Raw genomic sequence first — 22828 nt, 5'->3', positions numbered from 1 at the left:
TTGAGGTTAGTGGTGCTTGACCATTTTGGTCAATCATGACTTTAGTCTTCACATGAAACCTAGAGGCTATAGAGTGACTGGTAAACTATCCTCATTTGTTAGGTTCGTGCATAGGGTTGTTAAACTCCCTAAAATTTTACTTGGTAATACAGGAGGAGTCAGTTGAAGTGGTTTGGGCATTTAGTTAGAATGCCCTAGTACATCTTTTGTGGGAATCAGTAAACTGTAGAAAAGAAACTGTACATGCTAGGTGGTTTATATGTCTGGACTGGTCAAGAAGTATCTGGGAATTCTGTAGGTGGAACCGAAGATGATAAGATAATCTGGTCAATTTATGAAAGTGTGTTACCACTACAAACCTTACCAGGAAAACTGGAATGAAAGTTATGGTCTCTGTTACTTTATATTTACTAGCAGTTAATTCACCTAACATGTATATTATTGGGATATTGTTCACCTTTCGATTAAAATATTATCAACATTTTGGGGTTAAATGTGTCTCCTGGCTCCTGTATCCAACTATGATATATAAATATTATGGGAATTTCCCCTTGGGATTAATAAAGTATCTATCTATCTATCTATCTATTTTCTATCTAGTGCATTGTCTTTTAATGGCATGGTCTTGAAGATTTTAAAGAAATAACTTTTTTCATCAAGTTAGGCAAACTTGTATGTATCTAACCCTAGACATATTACAAATTAACACTAGACTCCCTGAAACCTACAAAAAAGGTGTAAGGTGAGGCCACCTTAAATTCCTTTGCACCTCTTCATCATTCATTTTTCACCCCTCACCCAAAACATGTCAATCAACACAAGCAGCCTGCTAGCCCATTCAATTTAAATGTTGCGTTCGATGAAGATGAATAAAAACCCAAGAGCAAATATCAATTGATAAAAAGTCGACTTGTCTGCTCGGCTAGAACAGAGGTAACAGCTGCTGCCTCATAAGCAAAAGGTTTGTGGGTTCGAGCCCTGGCTTTCCCCTTTTTGAGTAATGAGCTACTGTTATACATACATTTGATTTGAGTCTGTAACACCCATGGTAAATTTTTGCTGTTTGTAAAAGGTAGCATTTTTTATTCATTATTATTCTTTGTCACGTTCACGTGGAACAACAAACTTTTGCCTCTCCCTATCTGAGATGATGGTGTTTATCTTCATTCTTTTCACAAGAGCAGCCATATCCACAGCTGGTGCTGTAATTGTTTTATGTTTACCCCCTTTTTTGGCACCCACTGCATGCCCAACCTACCTGAAAAGGGGTCTCTCTTTAAACTGCCTTTCCCAAGGTTTCTTTCTATTTTTTTTCCCTACAAGGTATTTTGGATTTTTTCCTTGTTGTCTTTGAGAGTCACGGCGGTGGGCTGTCAAAAGGCAGGGCCTGTTAAAGACCATTGCATCACTTCTTGTGTGATTTTGGGCTATACAAAAATAAATTGTATGTTATTGTATCCTCAAATACCATGCACCGAAATGCAGGGTAGGGACAAGAACAGAAAAAAAAACATGTTCAAATGACATAGCGTTTTCAAATAGACATTTTCATGCATGGATGTTTGAGCGTGCATGAGAGAGGCAGAGATGTCATTGATTTCATTCAAGTGGTTACTGGAATGTAAAATAAAACTCTTTCGCAAAGGTATAACAAAACAAGTGTGTGTATGCAAGAATTAAACTGAATAACAAATAATGCAAGTGACATCAAGATACCAGGAAGACATGATTCACCAGCATTTGTGTGTTTGCTTATATCCCTTCAGCGATATCTTTTACAGGTAGGAAAAATTTACATCAGGTGTTACAGACTCAATTCAAAAGTATGTTTTTGTTATATTCTAGTTATAATAATAATAGCAGCTCACTGCTCAAAATGGAGAGAGCCCAGGCTTGAACTCACAACCTTTTGCGTATGTGGCAGCAGTTCTTAACCTCTGCACCAGCCATCAAATGATATTTGGGCTTGGGTTTTTACTCATTGACAGCAACATGTAAATTGAATAATTTCTATTTCTTCGATTGTATCCTTGAATAAAAGCACACATTTTGTTATGCCTTTTGTGAAAGCGTTTGATATTTGGACTATAGTCTTCGCACGTTATAAACTTCACACATGAAATGTACAGTATGTATTCCAAATAGCAATATATTATTTACTCTATATAGTTGAAGGCACCTCACATCCAAATAACTGACTTGAGATGAGAGAACTTTGTGACTGACTTCCTCTGAGTTGGTGGGGGATGGGATAGCAGCCTGCTTTGGGCTAATTGACACATTTGCAAAACGCAGACACTGATGAAGAGGTGTGAAGGAATTTAAGGTGCCCCGGCTTTAGTACTTTTTTCGTAGGCTTCAGAGATTCTAGTGTTAAAGACAAGTTATAAATTTCCTTTAAGCTGGCTTTGTGAAATGAAAAAAAGTGATATTTTATAGTTTTCTGGTAATCTTTGGCATCTCACTTCAATGACAAACCAGAAATACGTGTTTAAGCACCTTTTCTCCTTTTATAGTAAAAATGTAAAAATCTATTAATTATCTCCTGCCTTTATATGTAAAAAAGGAAATTTAAAAAATTTTCTCCTGTTTACTTTTTGTAATATGTGACACCCTTTATATTAAACAATTTTTCTTTGAATTGACTCAATTTGTGTATACAGCTGGATAGACAAATTTAAAAGTGTGTTCTGGCATGACTTTAACAAAGTTTCAAATTGCATACTAGGTTATCATGGATATGCGGACCAATGCATTGTGCTGGAATCCAATGGAGGCTTTTATCTTCACAAGTGCAAACGAAGACTACAAGTAAGTGTCAAAATAAGTTATTGCCATCAAGTCCTTCTGGCAATGACACATATTGATGTGCCATCCTGGAGAAGTTGGACTACCTGTGCAACCTCTGTAGGGTCCAGGTATCGCCTCATGCTACCAGTAGTGACACTGACTGTAGCCAAATGCAAAACTAGTTAAGAAACAGTCAGAAAAGATGATTCAGCAAAGCAGCCACAAAACTTAACATTTCCTCTACTATGCTTAAAAGTTAGTATCTGTTTCTTCTGGTCAAATTCTGTCTTTGATTTTCGCCAAACATATCTCCTGGTACTGTGACCCAATAACTCTTTGTCTTGTCTGTCAGGAGCAATTTAATAAGTCTTGGACTTTCTCGTAAGGGAAGCTTTACTCCTGGAACACCTCCCATGTAGATTTAATTTGTGCAGCTTCTTTCTAATTGTAGACTCATGCACTTTGATATTGTCAGTGACAGGAACTACTTGTGGGCCCCATGATGAAATTCTGGGGTTCTTAGAGACTTTTTTCAGCCTCTTGTATTCTGCTATTAGGCTGAACTTGTTGGAGCAGACCAGCCTGGACAAGTTGGGTGTTTGAAATTTTCTTCACTTGTAGATTATCTTCCACACAATACAAATGTTGTTTTCCAGTCCTTTGGAAATGTTTTTAAATTCCTTTTCCAGACTTCTAGGTATTTCTAACTTTATTAATGAAGGCTTCAAAGTGCTCTTTAGATCCAGGTTTGGTGATAACACACATTTCCACAACAAAGAGCAAGCCAGACTAAATATACAAGATTAAAATAAGACTGATTTGCCCTAGATGCTCTCTAATGATCATATAATCATTTGCAACTGTTATTTTATATCACCTATATATATATATATATATATATATATATATATATATATATATATATATATATATATATATATATATATATACTGGAACCAAATCATTTTAATATTTTTGAAGTTAAGGTTGTTAAACTCAATCTTGAATTCTGTTTGACTGCTTAAGATTGCATAACCATATGGTAATATGTTTAAGAAATTAAGTTCTCTTAGCTCTGTTCTTCTGTTACAGGTTATTTGACAAGGTAAAATCATGTAGATTTCATATTTGTAATATAATGTACTTTTATGTATCGGTACTAATTCAATAAAGTTGACTTTTTTTAGGAGTTTCAAACAGAATATTATTCTTCCATACAATACTATATTATTGCTTGGTCCTAAATTGCCATTATAATGTTTATTTTTTGTTTTCCTGCAGCTTGTACACATTTGATATGCGTTATCTGGATACGCCTGTCAAGGTGCACATGGATCATGTGTCAGCTGTGCTTGATGTTGATTATTCTCCAACGGGTAAAGAATTTGTATCTGCCAGCTTTGATAAGTCCATCAGAATTTTTCCTGCAGACAGCGGACGCAGCAGGTCAGTGATTTAGTTATTTGTTTAAAAAAAAAAAAACTTTATATCTGAAAATTGGACATATGTTTTGTAAATACTAACCATTAATGTACTGTTGTGGAATACATTAAATGTTTTTAGATAACCTTAATTCAAACTTATTTAAAAAGCAATCATTATCATTATGGGAAAGTAGACAAAGAAAATAACACATTGTCAATGGGCTGAATTTTTTACTAATGTTTTGGTATACTTTTTCTATAGGGTGGGTAGTGTGAATTAATTTTACATATTTATACATTTGATATGGACCTCAATGTTGCTTAAGAATATTAGAAAATATGTAAATATACTTCTTTAAACATAATTTATTACATATGATAATGTTGCATTGGGTTTTCTTGCAGTGTCATTAAATTAAGTTATTAAAGTACTGTGCTGTTAATGTTTAGTATTATTGTGTTCTTCATAAAAGTCACATAAAAATATCCGCATTCATTACAGTGACTTCTGTGGTGAACTGGCTGGAAAATTTACTTAGCGATTTACTGCAGTTGTTGGTCTACCTAATATTCTTGAATGGTGTGCCCAAATAATACAGTGAAACTGTTGCCTGTTTATCCAAGCTGACTTTCAGATGTCTTCCATAAGCACTTCTGTGACTGTAGTTAAATGCCCAAGCAAAACCAAATAAAAACCTTGTTAATCATACTCATATTTCAGGGAAGATATATCCATAATTATATTCAATAAACAGCTTGAAATTAAGTACAACACTTTTCAAGATTTTCCTTCAAGACTAACGTTGCTAATTCTGTGGAGATAAGTAGGACAAATATTCCTGTCTGCTGAGAAAAAGTGCATCATTGACTACCTGCAGCAGGTGGTGAAAACTGCCCAGCACATCATTGGCATCCTGCTACCAACTATTGCTGACCTGCAGCATACACAGTGTCTGCGATGGGCTCGCGGCATCAAGAATGTTTCTTACTCCAGTCATAGACTGAGGGAGGTGCTACAGGAGCCTTTGGACCCATGCCAGCAGGCTCAAGAATAGTTTCTTTCATAACACCATCACCATTCTGAACTCTCAACCGCTACTCAATAGCTTAGCTGACCTTACTGAATATAAATAACTTCTGACTGTATCTATGTATTTTTTCACCTGTTTACATACATCTATTCTGTACATAAATATTTCATATCTGTTTTTATTCATATCATGTATATGTATTTACTGATCAGTGTTTATATCTGTATACTCTTCCTTGTATATACAGCAGACCCCCGCGAAGTTGCGGTTCAAAGTTTGTGGCCTCAGTCATTCATGGATTTTTCCTTAGGCCCAATCTAATAATTGTTAGCGGAAACCGCAAATATCCTCCACAATTTTTATGGCTATTTTCGTAGCAATACTGTACTGTAGAGAGAACAGGAAGCAACTGTAGAGGAAAACACACCTTGGGATGGTGAAAGTAGCCAATAGAATTTGAAACTGCAACTCCCAGCAGTCCCTGCAGTGGCTCTGATTGGTCTTCTGCTGAGGGTGCTGGGGCTGTTGGGGTCAAAGGATGTCAGCGTGGCTTTTAAAAAGGGGGCCAGTGACCAAAAGCCAAAAAAAAAAGTTTTTGTAATTTCTGTTTCAAGTTCCTGTCTGTCTGCCTTCTGTTGAGTTACCTGTACTTATTCATTTTTCTTTTTTTTTCATTACATTATTGATTTGCAGTTGATTACTGGTTTGCTTTGTTTTTGTTTCTGATTGTGAGTGCCTGCGGGTCAGGCCAAGACTGGGTGCATCCCCGGAATCTCCTCCATAAAAAAAAATAAATTATGGTGGTCTTGTCGGTGGGAATCTTAGCAGCACCGGACCGCTACAGCATTATTCATTTCTCCGTGCTTTCTGATTGACTGTGATGCATCTCCAGCTGAGTGTTTTTGTGTTTTCCGTTTTGTTCCTCTTAACCCCTAAACTGCCACAACCGGCTATAGTCATTCCCTAGTGCCATTTGCAAGCACGCAGGAGATGATCAATCAGTGCCGTACATTCGTTGAGCAGCCAGCTCATGACCACTGCCAGGCCCTTGTGAGCAGGGGAACTGAACACACCCCTAGAAGACACGGACACTCCTCAAAAAACACCTCTTAAAAAACACTGATAGACTACTTTCATATTGCTCCCTTACTTGCTGGTCTTACTTGCAGGCTGCTCTGTCACGTGATATGCTTCTCGCACAACGATATGCATACTTAAAATCCGGAACAGCACCTGTTCTTTTTGGCCGATTGCCTTGTTTCTCTCCCCTCCCCCAGGCACCCTCTGCTCCTGTTGGGGGTCCCAATCCCCTATGATGTTTGCCTATTCTTTAATCAAGAACTAACTGCATACTGAGCTCTTTTTACTTCTGAAAGAGACATATTTGTTTGAAGTGTTTGAATAAAGTTCCTGTCTGTACAATCTCCTGTGTTTCTGTGCAATTCTGTGACCGAAGCGTGACACCCTGCAGCACTGCAGCCTCACTGTTTCTGGGATTGGGCCGCTGCACTAGACTAGCCTGCAAGCATCAGCACTTTCCTCTGTGTGCATGAGTGCAGCCAGTTCAAGCGCAGTTGGCGTGGTGATTTACTGAACTTCATTCATGGCGTCAGTTGCACCTTGTACATATTGTTCCAGTACTTTTTAAAATAGTTTTTACAGTTCATTAGCAGGGTGTAAAATGATCAGTGTTGCAGTAATTGTGATGCTGTTTGCATGAAAAAAAATTTGTTACATTAAAATTTCACTTTTTCTTTGTGAATTGTGACGTTTACTTAAAAGTGATGTTTACTTAAAGTGCAGCAAAAAAGTATTTAGCGTCCAGGGATGCATTAACCCCCAAGTATGTGGCAGGTTAAGGGTTAAAGCCCCAAGATGCCACCGAAATGCCCTGCACCTTCTATGTCTTCTGGCAATGAAAACGTGCTTGCATGAATTACAGTACATATAGTGGTAACATGGGTATTTTGCATTCTAGCACTGTGGGAGACATAGCAGTACAGTATACAGGTTTAGCTTTACATTCTTTTTTTTTAGGTAATGTATTAAGCTGAGTTTAAAATTGAAGTGTTTTGGGGCATATTTAGAGTTTAAACTATAAAAATAGGCATGTTTTTTAACCACATCCAAAATTCATGGTTTTTCACAATTTGCGGGTGCTCTAGGAACGTGACCCCCATGAATTTTGGGGGTGTACTGTACTACTAGTTGTAAATTCAAATATCATATAAATATTCTCATTTGTATGCTGCCTTATTATGGAAATCTAAATTGACTTAGTATCCAGTCATCATCATCTGTACATGCTCGCTTTCTTCTATTTTATTGAATTCCTTTATTGTTATTGTATGGTACAATAAGATTGAATATGCAGATCCTTATTTTCCTATAAAATGGTAAAATAACAAAAACAATGATAATAATACAAGATGAAAAAATAAGTGGCTCAGGTTGTGCAATATTACAACTATAATGCAAGTTTACAGTGAGGTCAGGGACACTTGATGGACTGATTGAGTGCTTTTATATCTCTTGGGTTGAAACTGTTTCTGAACCGCGAGGGTCATGCAGGAAAGGCTCTGAAACGGTTGCCGAATGGGAGAACTTCAGATGGACAGTGCGCATGGCCTAAGGCAGTGTGTTGTAGAAGCTGTACCCCGATAAATCTCTCCACTCTTGACACCATCTGTGGTAGAGCTTTCCGTTCAGCTGCTGTAAATCTGTGATTCCACACTCAGATGCAGAGGGTTAAAATGCTCAATGGTGCACAACGCTAAAGCAGCTATAGTATTTGGAATAGTTAGAATAGTTTGGCCATTCCGTGCATAATTCTATGGTTACAGGTTAATTATAATCAGATGTCGTAAACTAAAAAATGATATTCGGTTAATGTGGTTGCTTAAGGGATCTGAATTTAAAAAATAAAGGGGAGCCACCCAGGTACAGTAGCACTGCTTTGACACTGGGTGCCAAATCAAGCCAAAAACTTGCATATGCTGTGGTTTGAGCTGGTGTGAGAATGTGCGTATGGTGAAGAAATCCCCGTTTTTAATAAAGCCTCAAGACTGTTCCGGCCTTCTCAGCAATAGTTTTTTCTTTGAAAACCTACAGTCCCTGAAAAAAGTCTTGTCGCTTATGTACAAATTGACCTGAAGTGCCGCTAAAATATATTTCTAATCAAGATTTTGTTACGAGAAATGGGTCATTTTAATCCCATCAGCTTTAGTAATAATGTTTCAGTGCAAAACGAAACTGACAAAAAGTATTCTAATATTCACAGCTTGGTAAAGCCCATTGAGTTAATTTTTGGCAAGACATAAGTGTTGTCGCCTTGTCATGAGCTTCACCTGTGACTAATAATGGATCAGTTGGGTCTCAGGTGTGTATAAAAAGATCCCCAGTACACTATACCTTCACATCAACTGCAACTAGACCTCTGCAAACATGCCTAAGATTCACCCTGAGACTAAAGAGTTGAATATCAAGAGGCTGAAGACCAAATCCAGTGCTGATGTGGCAAACACCTTCAAGTGTCTTAGCGTCAAGTTCAGAGGATAAAAAAAAGATTTGAAGAGACTGGAGACGTTTTTGACAAGCCCAGGTCAGGAAGACCCTGCAAGACAACTGCTCGAGAAGACCGTTTGTTGGCTTGAAAATCCAAGGCCAGCCCATTTTCCACTGCAGCAGAGCTCCAGGAGACCTGGTCACCTGAAGTCTCTGTGTCAACCAGAACAGTTTGTCGGATTCTGTCTCGAAATGGCCTCCATGGTCGAATCAGTGCCCATAAGCCAGCACTAAACAAAAGACAATTAAAAAACCATGTGGCATTTGCCAAGGCCCACAGCCTGCTAAAAGGATGGACGCTGGAAAAGTGGCAGAAGGTGGATTTTTCAGATGAATCTTCTGTTGAATTCGACCACAGTCACCGCAAATATTGCAGGAGACCTACTGAAACATGCATGGAGCCGAGATTTACCCAGAAAACAGTGAAGTTTGGTGGAGGCAAAATCATGGTCTAGGGTTCCATCCAGTATGGGGTATGCAAGGGATCTTCAGGGTGGAAGGCATCATCAATAGTCTAAAATACCAAGAAATCCTAGCTACCTCTTATATTCCCAAACATAAAAAGGCCAAATTCTACAGCAGGATGGTGCTCCATCGCATACTTCCATCTCCACATCAAAGTTCCTTAAAGCGAAGAAGATCAAGATGCTCCAGGATTGGCCAGCCCAGTCACCAGACATGAACATCATTGAGCATATGTGGGGTAGGATGAAAGAGGAAGCATGGAAGACGAAACCAAAGAATATTGATGAACTCTGGGAGGCATACAAGACTGTTTTATTTGCTATTCCTGATGACTTCATCAATAAATTGTATGAATCCTTGCCAAACCGCATGGATGCTGTCCTTCAAGCTCATGGAAGTCATACAAGATATTAAATTTGGATCTCACAGCACCACTACTTAATTTGCTGACATATTTTTGGATTTGCAGTAAAGTTGTTCATTTTCTGTATAGGTGACAAAACTTTTGTCTTGCCCAAATTTGACCTTTCTGTTTTGATTAAATGATAAATCTTTTTTCAGTGTAACTAATTTATTTCAGTGCATTAAACATCATTTGGGAGGGCTTTAGCTTTTCATATGAGCTATTTCTAACACCAGTTGATCAATTAAAAGTCAGGTTAATAGCAGGAGTTTCTACAAAATAGAGAAGCAACAAGACTTTTGTCAGGGACTGTAGTCTTGTCTTCCTGCCTCTCATGCACCTCTGCGACCCAAACTTGACAAAATACATACACACCAGTCAAAAGTTTTACAACACTTCCTTTTTCCTTCAAATTTAATTACTTGAAATGCAATGAATGGCCTAAAATGGTGAAAAGGTAAGCAGTAAACTGCCAAAGGTTTATATTTAAAGGTTAGAGTTAGCAGAAACTGGGGAAAAAAGGAAATTTCTGAATATTACAAATGGGCCTTCTTCATGGAACAACTATTGGTTACAGCCTACAGATGTTCTACAACAATTAAAGTAAATTTAGCCTTGCAAGTTAAAGCAACAAATTTGCACAGGTGTCCCAACTTCTGTTAATTACTTAAAAAAAAAAAAACCTCTGTCTTAAAGCAGAGTTGGAACAGACTGTTACTACACCCTCTAAAGTACTACTTGAACAATATTACACTGTAGAAAGTTGTAAATTCTGTGATGATGGCAAGAAAATGGCAATTAACAAATGAAATGAGCATGAGCATTGTTACCTTTAGAAGCATAGGCCTTTCATTTAGAGAGATAGCCAAAACAAAAAACTGCAAATTGTCTGTGAGTATGGTGTCCTACACAATCCAAAGGCAATTGGAAACTAGAAGAAACTCTTGATACGAAGAGAAATGGTAGGCCCAAGGTGTTGTGATGTACGATTTTGCATATAACATCATAAATGTTTTGTATGTCTTTATTTGTAGTTTAGGCGAAGCAATGTAATTTAGTGTTACTTTGGTGAGAGGCATTCGTGTTTGCACCCCCGTTTATGACTTTCTTTGTAATTTTACGACAGGATTTGGGGGATGTGTCTTAAACCAGTTTGAGTATTTCTTTGCTAAAGTCTTTTCTCCCATCCCCCACATAAAGCCAGGTTAGCTTAATATATGGTCTTGGGGGGTTGCAGGTGTTAAGATGTACTATTTCCCCCCATTGGTCTGAGATATGGCTGTTTGGAATTGGCTTGTCTCACAGGCCTTTAAGTACCATGATATCCTATTGGCTGTAGGGAGTTGGACAGAAAACCTATAAATTTGCTTGCTCAACCACATTCTCTCTCGCTAACCAACATATGATGAAGAAGCATCTCTCTTGCTAACAACTGAAGAAGACCATCACACCATGAACTGAAGACAACATAATGAAGAGCACAGCTTCAGCCATTTTGACCAGACATGTGGCTGAAAGCTGAGCACCAATGATGCCTTAACTAGAGACATTAAGTAACAAGCCAGTCTATGTGCCGCCTGAAACTACACATCACCATTTAATCAGGTTGTATGGTTGCCAATATTCAAATGTACTTTGCATTTTGTTATTATTTATGAATATTCTCATTAATACATTATTTTATGTGTAACTTAACTCCTGCTTGTCTTTTTACTACATCTAATTGCCTGAGGTTGTAGATATAGAAGGGAAGGTGGGGATAAGTTATAAACAATAATACCTTATAAACAGTGGTAAGTCTGTGAGATTAGGCATTCTAAGGCTACATATTAATAATACAATAGGGGAAAGTAGAGCAATATATATATATATTACTCTACCAAGATAAAAACACAAGGTCACAACCCAATCAGAAGACAAGTTTCTGAGGGTCATCACCTTGCAGATAGGTGCTTCACAGCACAACAGCTTCAAGTACAACTTTAAAAGTGGTTGAGAAAACCAAGTCTCAATTTCTACTGTGAAGATGAGACTTTGTGCTGCAGATTTGACAGGCCAAGTGTTAGTAAGAAAGCCATTCCTTAAGGGACAAAATAGGCCCTTGAAAAAACGTCTGTGGACTGGACTACTTCAGACGGAAAGAAAGTCTAATGGACCAGTGAATCAAAATTTGAAATTCATTCAGGGTTATTTGTGTGCCGTCAAGTTGGTGAGAGGATAGTTACTCATTGTGTGACACCAACAATCAAACAAGGAGGAGGAAGTGTGATGGTCTGAAATTCTTTTGCTGTAGGCACCTTTGGTGAGTTGCACAGAGTGACTGGCATTCTGAATCAAAAGGGTTACCACAGTTTGTCTGTTATATTAGCAAAAGTGACTTCTTGGATAAATCAAAATTTTGGATGCATTTTTGGACACTTAATGATTTCTTTACTTATTTTTTTATTTGCTTTTGTTTGTGTTTTATGCCTTGATTTCATGAAATGTTAAAAATAATAAACTGGGTGCATTTTCATAAAAACTGAGATGTTCTAAAACCTTTGTCTGGTAATGTGTATATGTGTGTGTGCATACACCCGCTGCCCCCCCCTCCAAATATTTTAAAAACTCTAATTAAATTAAGTAATGCAAAATAACCATGAAGTAACTTTGTTCATTTGCAACATCCAATAAAAATAGGTTCAGAATTGTACTTGTTTAATTTCTTTAATTGGTTACTTTCAGATTTTTGCACCCCAGACACTCCCACATTTATTGGCAGCAAATTAGTATTGTTTTAGGTTTTCTTTAACCTAATTTGATTGGACAATCATTGACTAACTATTTCAAGTTCACGTCAATGGTTCAAAACTACAGATCAGCAAGCTTAACGTAATGGAGATGGCAACTTCAAGTGGAACTCCAGAAATCGAAGAAAATTTGGTTCTTTAATGACATACCCCTTCATAAATCACTCCCTTGAAGAAAACAAAGAAGATAAAGAAGCTTGGACTGTACCTATCTGACTTAAAAATTCACCAGCAGGCAAGTGGTCAAAGACAAGCTAGCACAGTGACTTTTTCTGTTCTTGTTATGACAGACAGAGCTGGCAACTGGATGTAGTGTAAGTAATGCCTTTTTTCTTTTCTTTGTTTGCTGTTTCAGAGTGTCCAAGCATTGTGGACACGATGGGAGTACGAAACCTATAATAATTGTTTGAAAAAACGAATGTGAAAGTAGCAACTGTCAATCTAGAGCAGTGTTTTTTAACACTAGAATTAAGTCTACGAAAAAACTTGTAATTCCAGCCCACATTAAATCCCTTTGCACCTCTCCATCAACGTCTTTTGTCTTGTAAATGTCTCGATCAACACAAGTAGCAAGCAGCCTGCTATACTTTCCCTGCCACCGGCACAGAAAGGGCAAAAAATTCTCTGCTGGAGGTTTAGAGGGTAAATAATACATCGTTATTTGGAACACATGCTTTTCATGTTTGTTCAGTGTCTACAACAAAATATGTAAACACATCGTTAAACATTTTTCATGTTATAGTAATAAATGACAAAATGCATACATGAACTGCGTAATGTGTGAAGCCTGAAGTCCAAATATCAAATAAACACTTTCACAAAAGGTGCAAGTATAGTACGACAGCTTCCATTGGTGCAGCGGTAAGAATTGCTCACTTGTAATTAAAAGGTCACCGGTTCGATTCTGGCTGCCTCGCAAATTTACTGTTTTACGGTGTAAATTTATAGTACTTGTAAAAGTTAGCGTTTTTTTTTTTTTTTCTTCAAACTTTTATTCTCTCATTCACGATCACAATACAACCACCCCAGATCTAACACATGGATGTGAGTGGTGTTTTGAGACAATGGAAATGGAAATTTTCTAATCTGGAGGAAGAAAAGTTAACACATAAATGCTGGTGTATCATGCCTTTCTGCCATCTCATTGTCACTTGAATTTTTTTTTAAATTGAGTTTCCTGTTCACGCTGAATCAGAACTTTAGAACACTCTAGACCAGAACAGGCCATTCAGCCCAACAAAGCTCGCCAGTCCTATCCACTTATTTCTTCCAAAAAAAACATCAAGTCGAGTTTTGAAAGTCCCTAACATCTTACTGTCTATCACACTACTTGGTAGCTTATTCCAAATGTCTATGGTTCTTTGTGTAAAGAAAAACTTCCTAATGTTTGTGTTAAATTTACCCTTAACAAGTTTCCAACTGTGTCCCTAATGAACTCATTTTAAAATAACAATCTCGATCCACTGTACTAATTCTCTTCATAATTTTAAACACTTCAATCATGTCACCTCTTAATCTTATTTTGTTTAAACTGTATAGGCTCATCTCTTTTAACACTAGAATTACCAGAGCCTACGAAAAAACTCGTAATTCCGTCCCACCTTAAACTGCTTCTTAAATCCCTTCACACCTCTCCGCCAGCGCCCTTTGTCTTCTAAATGTGCTGATAAAGAGAAGCCGGCTATTCCATCCCCCCACCAATTTAGAACGTGCACGAACTTCTCTCAGCTCATGCCTTGATTGAGTATCTGGGAGTGAAGTGGAGTTTTAGAGTGAAATAATAGATCGTTGTTTGGAACACACGCATTTCATGTCTGTTCCGTTTCTACAGTAATCTGTGTCAACACATTGTTAAAACAGAAACTTTTTTATATTCTAGTAGTAGATGACAAAATGTAGGCATAAACTATATAATGTATGAAGCCTGAAGTCCAAATAGCAAAGAAACATTTTCACAAGAATAACACAATTGCACTTTTATTCAAACATATAACTGCAGAAAGAAAAAGCCGCCTTAACATGCGACATTGACACCAGTTTACTGTAACTGACTCTGTGGTTCAATAGATACAGCCCCCGCTTGGGAATCAAGGGGTCACGGGTTCGATCCTGCGCCCCTCCCTTTTGAGAAGTAAACTGTTCTTAGTCTTACTGTTTTAGAATAAAAACATACATTTGATTTCAGTCTGTAACAGCCGGTGCAATTTATGATCTTTGTAAAGGTTAGCTTTTTTTTTTTATTCACTTTTCACTCTCTCAGTCGCGTTCAGAATCAATCCATACAACCCCATCTGACACGGCTGTTTTCACTAAAGACGCTATAGCTCTGCAGTGTACCACGATGCATACTAACGCCCCGGTTCTGACACACAAACGCTGGCGAAGCTGCCTTCTTCGTATCTCACCGTCACTTGCTTTTCTTTTATTCAGTTTTATTGAGTGTTCCTGCCAGTCCCCGCATGTTGCTGTATGCTTTTTCTTTTGCATCCCAGGACATGCAGAAGAAAGAATGGTAAAGACCAACTTCGGCGCTATATGCAATCATCAGACACTCCCCATCTGCCCGTGTCGTTCAAACACAGGAACATATATTGGTGTAAAAGTATAACAAAAGTGCACTTTTTCCATCGCCTTTTCCTGTAAGAAGCAGTGTACACACTTCTCTCTATGCTGTGGTTTCTATTACACACCTGAAAGAAAGAGACAATATATGTGAAAACATATCCAGCATACAGCAACATGCGGGACTGGCAGGAACACTCAATAAAACTGAATAAAAAGAAAATCAAGTGACGGTGAGATACGAAGAAGACAGCTTCGCCAGCGCCTGTGTGTCAGAACCGGTGGGGGCGTTAGTATGCATCGTGGTACGCAGAGCTATAGCGCCTGTATTCTGTTTCTTTTGTACTCCAGGGCACGCAGAGGAGAGAATAGTAAAGAGCAGTAAGTTCGGCGCTATATGCAATCATCAGACACTCTCCATCTGCCCGTTGTTTTGTTATACTTTTCAATACTTTTATACTGCTCAAACGGGCATGCTCAAAAAATACACGTGTAATGCCACGAAAAGTGCACGCAGACACTTCATTTCGCAAACAAAACAAGTGCACTTTTATTCAAAACTACCTGTATAACCAAGAAAAAGAAAGCAAGATACAGTAGGCGATTGATACGACATCTTGCATGGTGCAATGCTAAGAAGTGAAGATTTTCATTCCGTGCTATATAAAATCATCACATTCAAATATTAACAGTTCCCACACACCCAAGGACCGTCCTTCCTACATTTACGACACGTGTACTTGTTGCCGTGTACACACCTCTCTGTGCTATGGTTTCTATTACACTGAATGAGCACCTGACACTGTACTTTCTTCCCTGGGGGAAGGTCCCGCATCAGAGAATTTCCAGTTCCTGCATAAATTCACACCCGATCTGACGCTGTTCGCTTTCAAATAATATTGCATTAGTGCGATTATATTTTCACATATATTGTCTTTCTTTCAGGTGTGTAATAGAAACCACAGCATAGAGAGAAGTGTGTACACTGCTTCTTACAGGAAAAGGCGATGGAAAAAGTGCACTTGAATAAAAGTGCACTTTTGTTATACTTTTACACCAATATATGTTCCTGTGTTTGAACGACACGGGCAGATGGGGAGTGTCTGATGATTGCATATAGCGCCGAAGTTGGTCTTTACCATTCTTTCTTCTGCATGTCCTGGGTGCAAAAGAAAAGCATACAGCAACATGCGGGACTGGCAGGAACACTCAATAAAACTGAATAAAAAGAAAAGCAAGTGACGGTGAGATACGAAGAAGGCAGCTTCGCCAGCGTTTGTGTGTCAGAACCGGGGCGTTAGTATGCATCGTGGTACACTGCAGAGCTATAGCGCGTCTTTAGTGAAAACAGCCGTGTCAGATGGGGTTGTATGGATTGATTCTGAACGCGACTGAGAGAGTGAAAAGTGAATAAAAAAAAAAAAGCTAACCTTTACAAAGATCATAAATTGCACCGGCTGTTACAGACTGAAATCAAATGTATGTTTTATTCTAAAACAGTAAGACTAAGAACAGTTTACTTCTCAAAAGGGAGGGGCAGGATCGAACCCGTGACCCTTGATTCAAGCGGGGCTGTATCTATTGAACCACAGAGTCAGTTATAGTAAACTGGTGTCAATGTCGCATGTTAAGGCGGCTTTTCTTTCTGCAGTTATATGTTTGAATAAAAGTGCAATTGTGTTATTCTTGTGAAAATGTTTCTTTGCTATTTGGACTTCAGGCTTCATACATTATATAGTTTATGCCTACATTTTGTCATCTACTACTAGAATGTAAAAAAAGTTTCTGTTTTAACAATGTGTTGACACAGATTACTGTAGAAACGGAACAGACATGAAATGCGTGTGTTCCAAACAACGATCTATTATTTCACTCTAAAACTCCACTTCACTCCCAGATACTCAATCAAGGCATGAGCTGAGAGAAGTTCGTGCACGTTCTAAATTGGTGGGGATGGAATAGCCGGCTTCTCTTTATCAGCACATTTAGAGACAAAGGGCGCTGGAGAGGTGTGAAGGGATTTAAGAAGCAGTTTAAGGTGGGACGGAATTACGAGTTTTTTCGTAGGCTCTGGTAATTCTAGTGTTAATCTTTCGTCATAATTCAACCCTGTATCCCTGGAATCAGCCTAGTTGCTCTTCTCTGGACCTTTTCTAGCACTGCTATGTCCTTTTTGTAGCCTGGACACCAAAACTGCACACAGTACTCAAGATGAGGCCTCACCAGTGCATTATAAAGGTTAGCATAGCCTCCTTGGACTTGTACTCCACACATCGTGTTATATAACCTAACATTTTATTAGCTTTCTTAATGGCTTCTGAACGCTGTCGGGAAGTCGATAGCTTAGAGTCCACTATGACTCCTAAATCCTTCTCATAAGGCGTACTCTCGATTTTACGACCGCCCATTGTGTATTCAGACTTAACATTTTTACTTCCTATGTGTAATACTTTACGTTTACTGACATTAAATTTCATCTGCCACAAAGCTGCCCAAGCCTGTATGCTGTCCAAGTCCTTCTGTAATGATATAACGGATTCCAAATTATCGCTAATCCACCTATCTTAGTATCATCTGCAAACTTAACCAGCTTGTTACTTATATTCCTATCTAAATCATTTATATATATATATATATATATATATATATATATATATATATATATATATATATATATATATATATATATATATATATATATATATATATATATATTGAAAATAGCAGCGGCCCTAGCACTGACCCCTGTGGAACACCACTCTTAACATCTGCCAGATCTGATAAGGTTCCTTGCGCCATCACCCTCTGCTTCCTGTGTCTGAGCAAATTCTGCACCCATCTAAAACATCACCCTGAACTCCCACTTTTAATTTGATGCCCAACCTCTCATGTGGCACCTTATCAAATGCTTTCTGAAAGTCCAGATAAATAATATCATATGCTCCACTTTGATCTTATCCTTTTGTTGCCTCCTCATAGAATTCCAGCATGTTAGTAAAATATGACCTTCTTCTTCTGAACCCATGCTGACTGTTAAGAATAACTCATGTTCTTGCCATGTGTTGCTCAATCTTATCCTTAATAATTCCTTCCATTAATTTTCCTGTGATGCATGTTAAGCTTACTGGCCCATAGTTGCTTGTATCTGCCCTGCCAACCTTTTTATATAATGGGATGGTATTTGCCATTTTCCAGTCCTTCGGAATCTCTCCAGTACACAGTAATTTCCTAAAAATATGTGTCAAGGGTTTACAGTGCATCCAGAAAGTATTCACAGCGCATCACTCTTTTCCACATTTTATGTTACAGCCTTATTCCAAAATGGATTAAATTAATTTTTTCCTCAGAATTCCACACACAACACCCCGTAATGACGACGTGAAAAAAGTTTACTTGAGATTTTTACGAAGTTATTAAAAATAAAAAAAATGAGAAAGCACATGTACATAAGTATTCACAGCCTTTGTCATGAAGCTCAAAATTGAGCTCAGGTGCACCCTGTTTCCCCTGATCATCCTTGAGCTGTTTCTGCAGCTTAATTGGTCTACCTGTGGTAAATTCAGTTGATTGGACATGATTTGGAAAGGCACACACCTGTCTATATAAGGTCCCACAGTTGACAGTTCATGTCAAAGCACAAACCAAGCATAAAGTCAAAGGAATCGTGTGTAGACCTCCGAGACAGGATTGTCTCGAGGCACAAATCTGGGGAAGGTTACAGAAACATTTCTTGTGCTTTGAAGGTCCCAATGAGCACAGTGGCCTCCATCATCCATAAGTGGAAAAAGTTCGAAACCACCAGGACTCTTCCTAGAGCTGGCCGGCCATCTAAACTGAGCGATCGGGGGAGAACGGGCTTAGTCAGGGAGGTGACCAAGAACCCAATGGTCACTCTGTCAGAGCTCCGGAGATCCTCTGTGGAGAGAGGAGAACCTTCCAGAAGGACCACCATCTCTGCAGCAATCCACCAGTCAGGCCTGTATGGTAGAGTGGCCAGACGGAAGTGACTCCTTAGTAAAAGGGACATGGCAGCCCGCCTGGAGTTTGCCAAAAGGCACCTGAAGGACTCTCAGACCATGGGAAATACAATTCTCTGGTCTGATGAGACAAAGGTTGAACTCTTTGGTGTGAATGCCAGGCGTCATGTTTGGAGGAAACCAGGCACCGCTCATCACCAGGCCAATGCCATCCCTACAGTGAAGCATAGTGGTGGCAGCATCATGCTGTGGGGATTTTTTTCAGCGGCAGGAACTGGGAGACTATTCAGGAAAAAGGTAAAGATGACTGCAGCAAAGACAGAGACATCCTGGATGAAAACCTGCTCCAGAGCGCTCTTGACCTCAAACTGGGGCGACGGTTCATCTTTCAGCAGGACAACGACCCCAAGAACACAGCCAAGATATCAAAGGAGTGGCTTCAGGACAACTCTGTGAATGTCCTTGAGTGGCCCAGCCAAAGCCCAGACTTGAATCCGATTGAACATCTCTGGAGAGATCTTAATATGGCTGTGCACAGATGCTTCCCATCCAACCTGATGGAGCTTGAGAGGTGCTGCAAAGAGGAATGGGCGAAACTGGCCAAGGATAGGTGTGCCAAGCTTGCGGCATCATATTCAAAAAGACATGAGGCTGTAATTGCTGCCAAAGGTGCATCGACAAAGTATTGACCAAAGGCTGTGAATACTTATGTACATGTGATTTCTCAGTTTTTTTTTATTTTTAATAAATTTGCAAAAACCCTCAAGTAAACTTTTTTCATGTTATCATTGTGGGGTGTTGTGTGTAGAATTCTGAGGAAAAAAATGAATTTAATCCATTTTGCAATAAGGCTGTAACATAACATAATGTGGACAAAGTGATGCACTGTGAATACGTTCCGGATGCACTGTATATATGTACTCATTAGCCTCCTTAAGTTCACAAGGATAAATATTATCTGGTCCTTGTGATTTGTTTGATTTCAGCTTATTTAATCTGAGCATCACTTCTCCCTCTTCAATTTCCAAATCCCTCAATGCCTCCTTAGTAGTTGCGTTTACCTCTGGGAGGTTATCAACTTGCTCTCTTGTAAACACCTCAGAAAAATGTAAGTTTAGGGAATCCGCTATTTCACTGTCTGTATCTTTTAATTCCCTTTTACTATTTTTGATGCACTTGACCTCCTCCTTGACTGTTCTTTTACTACTAAAATACTGAAAAAATCTCTTAGGGTCTTCTTTTACCTTATCTGCTGTATTCCTCTCCAACTCTTTTAGCCAACCTGATATACTTCTTAATGGTTGCCCTCATGTTCTCATACGCTCTACGATTCACTTTGCAGTCATTAGTCTTATATGCCTTATAAAGCAGTTTTTTTTCGTTTGCAACTTCATTTTTAAATCTTTATTAATCCAACGTGGAGTTTTTTTTTTTAGTTTCATATTAATTCCAAATTTAGGTATGTATCTGTCATGCATTACATGTAAAACATTTTTAAACCAGTTCCATTGCTCCTCGACTGTCTACACACTTAAAAGCTTATCCCAGTGTATCCTACTTAGACATTGTCACATCTGCTCAAAATTGGCCCTACCAAAGTTCAGCTTAACAATTTTAGTCTTTGCATCTGCACTCTTACAAAATACTGAGAATTGTATTACATTATGGTCACGTGACCCTAGTGGTTACATCACCTCTACACCCTCAGTTCTATCCTGATTATTACAAAATACTAAATCCAGACAGTCATTGATTACTTCTAAAAACTCTTGTGGTCTTCCATCTGCAAGGTTATCCCAGTTAATATTTGGATAATTAAAGTCCCCCATGACTAACATATCTCCCTGTAAACTTGCCTTTTTGATATTACTAAAAAGATTTATGTTGAAATTACTGTCTGAATTGGGTGGTCTCTAACACACTCCTAAAATAAGACCTCTTTCCCTAATATTTTCCAGGCGAAGCCACATGTCCTCACTAAAATAGGGCTCATTATCCAACTGAAGAGGACTTGCATTTAAATCCTGTTTGTCATAAACAGCAACCCCACCTCCTTTTCTGTTCTGTCTATCCTTCCTAAAAAATTTGTATCCCTCTATGTTACACTCATCCCCATCTTTGTTATTTAGCCAGGTTTCCGTTATTGCATTAATATCATAATTATGCTGTGCTACATACAACTCCAAGTCACTTACCTTATTTTTGATACTTCTAGCATTAAGGCAAGCTATTTTTAATGTATTACTCTTTCTACATTTACATGTTTGCTTAGAATTTACATTACAATGCATTTTTATTTCTACACCATTTTTTGTTCTTCAATGTAACGATGTAAACCTGGCCTGTCCAAAACTCCGTCAACCACCCCCTCGCCCCCCCCCCATTCCCTAGTTTAAACAATCCTCGACTAGCCCGTACATACGCCTCCCCAATACATTGGTGCCCTCCAGTTCAGATGTAACCCATCATGGCGGAACAGGTCCCATCAGTTCCAAAAAGAGTCCCAATGCTCAATAAACCTATACCCTTCTACCGTGCACCAAGATTTGAGCCACACGTTAAGCCTTCTAATCTCTTCAATCTTACCTGGACTGGCGCATGGCACAGGCAGAACTTTGGAGAAGACTACCTTGTCAGTTCTGCTCCTCAGCTTGGCACCTAATTATTTGGATTGCAGAACTGACAGATTACCCTTATTTATGTCATTTGTTCCAACATGGACAATGACAACTGGATCCACGCCCGCTCTGGCCAAGAGCCTACCTGTGCTTCCAGAAGGAAACACACCGTGCGAGACTCTCTCTCTCTCTCTCTCTCTCTCTCTGGAGCACACCTGCACTTCAATCCCCCTAATGATTGAGTCCCCAACTATCACTACCTCTCTCTTTTTAGGAACTGGTTTTGAGGTGGCCCATTGGGGCTCCTAATCCCTGCCTACCACCTCAGAATTATCAGAGACACTGTCCAGCTCTGCAAGGACAGAACGGTTTGTCACTTCTTATTCTCGGGTTGATGCCCTTGGACAGTGTGCACCCTTTACCTTACGCCTTGTGACCGTGACCTACCTATTTCTGTCTGGTCTGCAATTTCCTCCCGCAAGCCACCTTTGGGGGTGTACACTATCGCTCTAAAGGACACCTGAGCCAAGTCCACCATATCTACAACGCAGGTCAGCCAACTCCTCCTGCAGTTCAGCGACCCTGAGCTGGAGGTGCTGGATCAGCTGGCCTGTACTGTTCTCCCACTCAGCTGCCTGCTATTTGTCTTTCTGTGAGGTTTACTTTTCTCTGTCTCTTCTCCTAACTTTGCACTCCTCTTACTTATAAGCTCTCCACTTGCACTGTTTGTATTCCCCCATATTAATGAACCCTCATGCTGTTGCCCACTTAACTATTCTACTTCTGGACCACTGAGGACTGTTTAATCTAAGATAAACAAATAAGTAAAACTTTACTACCTTGTTTGCTCCTACAGCCTCTTGTGCCTGATTGGCGTCTTAACGCAGGCCGCTTACATGCGCACTGCTGAGCCTTCCCCTTTTGCTGCTTTGAAGTCAGCCGCAGCCTTTTTTTTCTTTTCCTTTAAACTAAGGATTCGCTGTTACGACAACTCGGTTATTTGCTTACAAATGCCGATATAAGGTAATGCTGCTTTCTACCCTACCTCCTTGAAGCTAAATCAAATGCAGATAACAAGTACAAGTAACTTTTCCAAGCACACCTCCAAACAATGAATTAATTATGAATTTCCCCTTGGGATTAATAAAGTATCTATCTATCTAATCTATCTATCTGAACTAATCTATCTAAGTTTACCCCCGATC

The 22828-nt window shown here is 38.9% G+C and overlaps 1 protein-coding gene across 2 annotated transcripts in view; it reads left to right on the top strand.

Annotated features, from left to right (window-relative positions):
* The window catches only part of dcaf13 (ddb1 and cul4 associated factor 13), a 253923-nt gene that overhangs the window by 112496 nt on the left and 118599 nt on the right, over positions 1 to 22828 (top strand). For both annotated transcript variants that reach the window (XM_039736440.1, XM_039736439.1), the window contains exons 7-8: positions 2729 to 2811; positions 4072 to 4236. In XM_039736440.1, the coding sequence (XP_039592374.1) occupies positions 2729 to 2811; positions 4072 to 4236 (248 nt within the window). The remainder of the gene's footprint in view (positions 1 to 2728; positions 2812 to 4071; positions 4237 to 22828) is intronic.

This window comes from Polypterus senegalus, chromosome 15 (genome assembly GCF_016835505.1).
Source record: "Polypterus senegalus isolate Bchr_013 chromosome 15, ASM1683550v1, whole genome shotgun sequence".
Taxonomy (NCBI): domain Eukaryota; kingdom Metazoa; phylum Chordata; class Cladistia; order Polypteriformes; family Polypteridae; genus Polypterus; species Polypterus senegalus.
Note: the sequence above shows the minus strand (reverse complement) of the source record. Positions and strands in the feature narration are given on the sequence as shown.